At 46.3% G+C, this 8,731-nt stretch overlaps 2 protein-coding genes across 2 annotated transcripts; one reads left to right on the top strand and one right to left on the bottom strand.

Annotated features, from left to right (window-relative positions):
- Positions 1 to 2,793: 2,793 nt before the first annotated feature.
- Positions 2,794 to 3,598, bottom strand: LOC125509684 (glucosamine 6-phosphate N-acetyltransferase 1). The gene has a single exon (XM_048674707.2). It carries the CDS (start codon positions 3,564 to 3,566, stop codon positions 3,066 to 3,068), a length of 501 nt encoding a protein of 166 aa, XP_048530664.1. The 5' UTR covers positions 3,567 to 3,598; the 3' UTR covers positions 2,794 to 3,065.
- A 54-nt stretch (positions 3,599 to 3,652) lies between these two features.
- On the top strand, positions 3,653 to 6,994 carry LOC125556212 (inactive rhomboid protein). Its single transcript, XM_048718991.2, has 7 exons — positions 3,653 to 4,168; positions 4,427 to 4,639; positions 4,717 to 4,866; positions 5,077 to 5,196; positions 5,275 to 5,361; positions 5,467 to 5,917; positions 6,614 to 6,994. The coding sequence occupies exons 1-6, from the start codon at positions 3,653 to 3,655 to the stop codon at positions 5,887 to 5,889; spliced, it is 1,509 nt and encodes a 502-aa protein (XP_048574948.2). The 3' UTR covers positions 5,890 to 5,917; positions 6,614 to 6,994.
- Positions 6,995 to 8,731: the final 1,737 nt, after the last annotated feature.

Genomic DNA, 8,731 nt, shown 5'->3' on the forward strand with positions numbered 1-8,731 from the left:
AGCGATCCCACTGCCCCGCACCTAGCGGTCTCTCAAGGAGTGGGAATGGCGATCGGATGGGGATAGGTTTGGCCCGAAATAGACACATGGTACCACCTCGATAAGAGCCGGCTGTGCGCACGAATCGGTAAATCGGCACGAGCGTGTTCACAGGAACAAAGGTGGGCAGGACGGCCGGATGATCGAGCAAAGCACTGCAACAACAAGAGTGGAATCCAGTAAAGTTGGCACGCCACTAGGTACTGTACACCGCATCATCGCGGGATGCAATGTACACTACTACTGCAGCTTTGGCGGCACAAAGGGGGAGGGCTGCCCACATGAAGATACCCCAGCCTTGATTGGGGAAGGAAGGAAGGAAGGAAGCTGTCGCGCAGATCTGGATGGAATCGGCTTGATCGCAGGGTACGTAGTACAGAGCGGATGGATGGATGGATCATGGTGATCCGGCCAAGATGCAGCCGGTACCTGCGCAGTTCGTCAATAATGCCTCCCTCCCTCCACCATGGGGATCCTCCATGTGAAAGCTCTCGAGATCCTGTGCAGAGTGCAGACCAACCTCATCTTCTTCCATGCTCTCCGTGTCCATGGTAGAATCTGCTCCGCACTCACGCCGACTTCATGGCAGGACCAAAGCGGGCAATTTTCTGAAATAGCATTATAACCAGAAAAGAGCGAGTAAGTATGGATTTCAGAAGCTTTGCTCTAGGAAAAATTTCAAGTCCGAGCTTTCGACGATAATATATATTGTACTCTTCCCGTCAGCCACACTCTGAATTTCAAAAACCACCGCCTGTTTACAGAAAAGATCATCAGCTGGACGTGCTATGAGTTCTATGAAAAACAGTCAGATCAGTCCATGTTCAGAAATACCAGCAGAATATGGTAAAAAGGAAGCAATACAGCACAAGCTGATTCAGGGATCCACTAGCGCCCAGCGTAGCGAGATTTCCCGCACTACTCGCTCAGATATAGCCCCAGTCCCACTGTTCCACCTTACCCTTCCTAGGACTCTTGTCAACTTGCCCTTCCCACTACTCACAGGTATATGCGAGTCAACTGCAGAATATTCATCCACCACTAGGACTTTCTTCAGGCTCGACCCTTGTGAGTTTTGACTACCCACCAGACACTAGTGCAGCACAGGGCGATACAGCAGAAATCATCATACTGTTTGCGACCTCCTCTAACAGGATATGGCCACCTTTAAAAAGACCGCCAGCATACCTGAGAACAAAATCAAAGAACGAGTTACCGTGGATGAAATAATCCAGTTCCCTGTCATGGGTCAACATGAATGATAGATCAAGTGAAGGCTAAAAATAAACAAGTGAAGGTTCTAACCAGAAGAATTGAGCTGAATACTTTCTGAATCTGAAACAAAAGTGCCGGGTTGTTGCAACTGAATGTTGCATGGCCTGAAAGTTTTGAAGCTTCCAGTACGTACAAGCGCCCATAAAGGATACAGAGGTTTGCAGATGGGCTTGACTGTTATAAGCACATCTTCTGCCAAGGTAGCTGTATATGTACCCACCACTTGCACAAAAGGCAAAGAGCACTCACGAAAAGAGTTAGAGTAACAGTGGAAATGCCACTTCCAAAGAGAGGTGAAATGGGTACTCGTTATGAATGTACCATCCATAAATCTTGTATAAACATCAAGTTTAACAATTTGTGATCGAAATTTCATTCACACAACATTCAGAATTGAGCAGCCCATACGAATGACTCGGTAGGTTCTAAGTAATTGGAGCATTAAAATAGGACAGCCAGGTGCACGCAGCTCCCGCTTGCGCAGGGTACCGGGAGGAGTCCGACCACTTTGGGTCTTTTGTACATAACCTTCCCCGGAATTTCTGCAAGAGGTTGTTTCCAAGACTCGAACCCGTGACCTCATGGTCACAAGGCAACAGCTTTATCGCTGCGCCAAGGCTCCCCTCTAAGTGATTGGAGCATTCATAGCAAGAATTTCAACTTTTGTGCACCAACCAACCTAACACAGTAACACCATCCTCCAACTCAAATAGCGCCAAAAGTTTTTCTTTTCCCTTTTTTGGTGTTGGGGAAAGACGAGTGCCAAAGGATGGTAGGAGGCCATCTCAAGATTCAAACTGTACAATCTTGTCACTAGAAGTTGATTTGCAAAATTTTAGATGACTAGCATATTCATTTACATAATCACAAAACAATGCTGTAGGAAAATTTCATCGAAGGAAAAATAGTGCAGTGTGACAAAAATTGGAGTATCCCTAACATAGTAAACATGGTAAGTAAACAGTTTCCTCTAAGTACATGCAGAAGAACATACAATTCTATAGCACATTTTGCAGACATACTATTCTATGGCAAATTCTGCAGACACCTTAATAATCATTTATCTGTAACCCATCTTCATTTTACAACTGTACATATGCAAATACCTTAAACAGATTACATCTTCTAAGCAATACCAAAACTAAAAGGGACAATTACAGTTCCACATGTACCTTTTTTTTTTTGCCGCAGTGAACATTAATCCCACCAGCTATAGAAAAGAAGTTCACATTCAACAGATGCTAAAATAGTCTGCCTTCTCCTCAAATATTCAGCCCATTCCCCTTTTACAATCTCATCAGTGTCCATACATAGTTAGAAATAATTTGCTTTCTCATTTAGTATTCTTGATTTTACCAATGCAAACATGTAATAAAAATGATGTCACAACATAACTTCTTTTCCTAACATTCCAACATTACTTTTAGTACTTCCAAGTGAAAATTAGGTGCAAGCCTGAGACTGGATATTTGGATCTCATCATCTCAATGCAACTGCAACAAGCTGTATTCATCAGAATTAAAAAATTAATGCGCAACATTTTGACCTCATAGTTATCAGTGCGACCCATATCGATCACTACCAGTTCAAGCAAAAGCAGCAAGGATTGACAGATAACATAAATCTTTGAACTAATTCAAAGCAAACCATAAAAAGCACAAATTATTCCATCAGATTTCATAGATACAGATACAGGCAACAGCTAGAAAACATCACCAGGAAGAGATCCATCCGAGAAGAAGGAACCTAGATCAGAAGTAGAGCCCCATCTGGACGTTCTTCTCCACGAATCCGCACTTGGCGTAGAACCCCCTCAGCTCTGGGGTGCAGTTCAGTATGACCTTGTAGCACCCCCTCGCCCTCGCGTGCTCCACGAGGCGGCGCACGACGCCCTCGCCGAGCCCCCGGCCGCGCGCCGCGGCGTCCACCACCACGTCCTCGACGTGCCCCACGGTGCCGCAGCGCCGGATGAACTTGCGCTCCACGAGCACCGCTCCCGCGGCCGCGATGCGGCCCGTGCCGGCGTCCTCGGCGACGAGGACGAGGTGGTCGCCGCCCAGGGCCGCGAGCTCCGCGAAGCGGGAGCGGAAGGTGTCCTCGGTGAGGGGCGCGGAGGGGGAGAGCTGCGCGAGGAGGTCGCAGAAGCCCTTCGAGAGGTCGCCGAGCTCGAGCGGTCGGATGCGGTACGCGTCGGCGTCGGCGTCGACGCCGGCGCCGGCCTCCGACGCCGTGGCTGCTTGCGGTTGTTCCATCGGCGTGCCGTCTGACGACTTCGGCCAGCGAGATGGAGGGACGTCAAATAAGGCCCAACTGGTGTTAATTGGGCCTTAGTAGGCTCATGGGCGAACTCATGTGGGCCGGATCTACAAAGATTCGCCCGTTACGCGTCGCCTCAAATTGGCATTTCGAAAACCACTTTCCCGAAGGCACCCGCCCGAAGCCCCAAACACAGCCGACAAATCCCCAAATCGAAACGCGTCACGTCGCCATGGTCGCCGCCCCCATCCCCGCCGCCGGCGAGGCGACCCCGCCCCCGGAACCGCCCCCGTCCCGCGTATCCGTTCGTTCCTCCTCTTCTTCCTCCCGGCGCCGATGCGCCCTCTCGAGCCGTTTCCGCGAGCCGGCGAGCCCGCGGCGCCACGCGTGGGTCTCCCTCCAGGGCCGCCTCGTCGCCGCCGAGGAGGCGGCGTCCGCCGAAGCGGCCGCGCCGGGCCTAGCGCCAGATGAGGCGACGGCGTGGGAGCTCTTCAGCCCGATGCACCGCGTTCTCCTCGTCGCCACCGTGGCGGCCGCCTCCTCCCGCTCCCACGCTGCCCGCCGCATCGAGCAGCTCCAGCGATCGATCCATTTCAGGGTTTGCTTCTACTTATCTCCTCCATTTCGATCTTATTTGGATACGCAGTGGCCACCATATGCTATCAAATGTGCCCGTGCTGTTTAAACGAGTTACTATTTGAGATCTCTTATTATATACAGTACTAGGTGATTGGGCTCCACCTCCACTAGAGCGTTGCACATTTGTAGTATATTGTAGCAATACTTTTTGTTCAATTTTTACCTTGTTGAATCAGCAATACAAGTGAATTGGCAAAGTAATGTTTCCATTGTGCAGGATGAGGTGCTGCAAAGCATGCAGCAGAAGCTGGATGATCTGTTGGGCGAGATGCACTCCCTGCAACAGCAATATGTCAAGTGCGACAGCTTCATTTCCACCCAGAGTGAAAAGGTTGAGCTGGTGAGCAGCAAGAAGCTAATGGATGAGGAGGGAACCAGATGCTGCGTGTGCTCACAACCAGTGACTGCTGCTACTCCTTACAAGACAAAGGTATATGTTTACAGAGAGTATGCTCCCAGCGGTGCTTTTGTCTCCCTTGTATTCTCTTACGCTGGACAAATGTGCAGGATTTCTGTGGAATGGATGATGCAAAGAGCGATGTAGTTGATAGGACTAGTGTAAGTCTTGTGGATCATGAGGAGCGCCGGATGTCGGATCTCTCAGACATTTGGAGTGTCGTATCCTCTGTGGATAATCATTTAAACGGGGACAATCAGGTAACTAAGAATGTACTTTTCGGAGGCGGAAATACCCCTTTTGTGTTTATATTCATTTATGATTATAGTTTGTCCTGGTCATATACACCTGCATGTTTCCATGGCATATGTATTTTTTATGCTAATGTCAAATGTGCTCTTATCATCATTCTTTGATCAATGTTTAAACACAAAAAATTGTTAGTGATTTCACTGGTAAATTCTATCCAGCTAAGTTCACTGGCAGCAGAACAAGAGTTGTATAACATTCAGAAGGAGTGTGAAGAGAAGGATGCGATTATAAAGGAACTGACTGCAGCTGCACATACATCTAGCACTGCTGATGCCAAGGTATGCCTTATCTCAATGTTTGCATGCTACTTTGTGGGTGGCGTATTCTTACAACATTTTTTCTCTTTTTGTGTGTAGAGAATTGCAGAGCTGCAGGATATTCTCAAAAGGAAAAACATGGTGATATCCAAACTGAAGAAAGACATGTCAGCTCTGAAGCAGATGGTAAGCAGTTATTCTAGGTTCTACTGTCTGTATATTGTTATTTGTAAATTATTATTTTTCAGGTGAAATGCTGACTTCTCATGTCTTTTTGTTTGATAACAATAGGTTGTTGAACTAACAAGGGCTAAAAGAGCATCTTCTGTCAACTTAAATACAGCCTGCTCTGAAGTCCCAGTGATGTCAAGCAATATTTTATATGATATGAGCAGCACTAGCCCATCATCATCGGATTCTGAGTCTCCTGTAACAGCGAGAGAATACCTTAATGTGCAGCTCACTGACGGCACTCCAGGAGACTGTGAATCCACAGGAAGCTCTAGAGTATCAGTGCGAAAAACATCTCTTCCTCCAGCAAAATCATCAGTGCGCTCGACTGTCCCACTCAAAGAGAAATGTTTAAATCCAAAAGTGGAAACAAGTTTCGTTGGTAGACAGAAGCAACTTATATCCTCTAATGGAGACTTTAAAAAGACTAGACGACAAAGTCACCAAGATTCAAGGAATAAAGCTACAAAGAGATGGATATAGAATCTGGACTGCGAGAACTTATTACCAGGTAGGTACACTGTTTATGCTTGAATTCACCTCATCTCATTATGCCACGAAGTTTATTGAATATCTTACATCAAAGAAGAAGAAGCAACCTATCAAATATGCCATTCTGTTCAGTTCATCTTTTTGACGGGTTCTGTTTAGTTCATCTTTGTTGAATGCATAATTCTTCTCCCTCAATTCATTTTTATATCTATTCTTTTTGTGTGTGGCTGCATCTTTGTAGTTGTCACCCTTCATTAGTTTCTAGTGCTAGTCGTCACTTAATCTTCCACTCAGAAAAAGGAAGGTGTATTTAATCTTACCAATTAGATACCCTTTTTCAAGACCGTGAGAATCTAGCACTTTGATTATTCTGTCAAATGAACACGTTGAACTAATTGACTGAGCGAAATGCCTAGACCCTATCCCCTGATACTCTGTGCATCTCCTTCCCTGATGCAATTTTTAATGTCATTAGCCGCCCTGTTACACAAGCCCTTTTAGGACGACACTTCTATGAATTCAATAGCCGCACACGTTCCTTTCTTGTTTGCTCACCTTTTATGTAAGTGCATTCTACTTCTTTGGTAATGATATCCACTGCATAGTGCTTGATGTTACAGCCAGTTATCTTCATTCCCCATCTTGCTGCAATAGCATGTAACAATTTCCTCTTGCAACTTCTTTAATTAATTACATCCATTTTTTTACATTTCAGATCAGGAAAGGAAGTTGGTTGGTTAGGATAGCCTGTCAGGGTGATGCTTCCTAGCTCCTGCTGTTGTCCGGTGAAAGAAAATGGATGCATGCGATGCAAGTTGCTACATACTTTAGTTATGTCTGTCATGGAGCCAACCAATCCATGATCTAGGCTCGTCATTGGTATCTTCTCCGTTGTAAAATATGTCATTTGGATCTCAACAGTCTGCATCTCCCTGGTCCTGATTCTTGAACCCATCGTTTATAGTATTTAATTACTGGATTAGTTTATCTGACGGAATCTCGGAGCTCGTTTTAAATTGAATGGTACGTGCATCCCCATTCCCTAATGTGGTTTCTGGTTCCCCATAGCAAAGCTGTCATGGTGAAGTTAGTTGTCTGGTAATGCTAAGAATTTGTCTGTCAGGGTAGCAGGCACCAATAATTGTTCCTGCATTTTGTCTACGTGACAGAATTATTTCGGGATACACATATCATCTCCTGTTTAACTATATTCATTGGCTCAATCCAATTCGCGGAGGCTAGATCTCAGGTGTCGATATGGTGGAAGGCTGTGCATAGTTTTACAGGGTTGTCATACTGAAACAGAGCAACGGTCTCGTAGCAGTAGGACACCGCCGGCTGATGCTGGCAAAGTCATAATCTGGACCTGGGTTCACATGCTCTTTGTAAATAACACGAAAAAACTTAAAGATACGATTCGAAGACTGTAGAAATCATAAGGTCGTACTTTTCGCAACAAGTTACAAAACTTGCAATGAAGTTTGATCATTTGTTGAATTTATATAGTGTGCAAATGGTCATGTGTAAATTTTGAATGCACATGCTTGTATCCATTCTTGCACCATTTTTTCGGGAACCTCAAATAATGCGATTTTCGCTAAAATTTCTAGCAAAGATCATGTAGAAGCAGGTTACAAATACCCCCCTTAGTTGATGTTGTTCCTTTTCAATGCCCCACAACAACCTTTAGACTTGTAGAAAGGCCTAAGGCCATATATTAACTATCAAATACTCCCTTCGTCCGGAATTACTTGTCTTAAAAATAGATGTATCTAGACGTATATTAGTTCTAGATACATCCATTTCTATCCATTTTGGCGACAAGTAATTCTGAACGGAGGGAGTACATCCTTACAGAAAAACAAAACGAAATCCGAACCTTTAGGAGTGCCAAAATCCTCTTCCTCTTGCATCCACCGGCGGCGCACCGTGAGCAAAACTTGTTGCCGCCTCTGGGCCTCTGTCTCGACGGAGTAAACTTTTTTAAACTAAGGAGCTTGTAGATGCAACGGACGAGAGGTCATCGATGTATACCAGAAGACGTCGGCAGCCATGATTTGCGTAGCAAATTGCTGTCCTGGATAAAAAAAACATCGAGAGGGCCCTCGGATATTGCTGTCCTGAATAAAAAAAACATCGAAGAGGGCCCTTAGATACCCCCAAGACCACGAGCATTGGTCGAACCCAGATGAATCCACTAGTGACCAAGACCGGTGTAAGGGCATATTTATCCCTAAGGTGTTATGGTGATTGATGACAACGCGTTTGCGGACTAATCGTGTGCCTTGAGTATCCCAGACATTTCATCGCTAGGCACAAGACGGTTGGGTGCCCCTCGAAGACTGTTGAAGACGGTGTCTTTTCTACGTTTCTTTTTGGTGGATTTGAGTCGTAGGAAAGCCGTACTATTAAGAGGGGGTCCGCGTCGGAAAGGTTTGGGTGGAATCATCATGTACACGTCTCTTTCTAGTCCCCTCCTTTTCCCCTGGAGCTTCCTCCGCTTTCTCGCCTCCTTGGTTCTGGCTGCTGGGTTGGCTCGCGGTAGTACTGCTCCCAGGTGAGCGGTAGTACCGTAGGCACCAGCGGTAGTACCGCAGGTGCCCACGGTAGTACCGCTCCCCTGGAGCTGCACTACCGTTGCCCACCAGGCTAGTACCGCTTCGTCGCGGTAGTAGGGGCGGATGTAATTTTTTACATCCGCACCTACCGCGGTATTACCGCTTTCGCTCCACGGTAGTACCCATGCTATGGTGTCAGGCAGTAGTACCGCCCCTCAGCAGTACTACTGTGTCCGGTTTTTGTTTCTTCCGTTTCTTTGCGGAAGTAGGCACGG

Source organism: Triticum urartu, chromosome 5A (genome assembly GCF_056163025.1).
Source record: "Triticum urartu cultivar PI428250 chromosome 5A, HENAU_Tu73, whole genome shotgun sequence".
Lineage (NCBI taxonomy): Eukaryota > Viridiplantae > Streptophyta > Magnoliopsida > Poales > Poaceae > Triticum > Triticum urartu.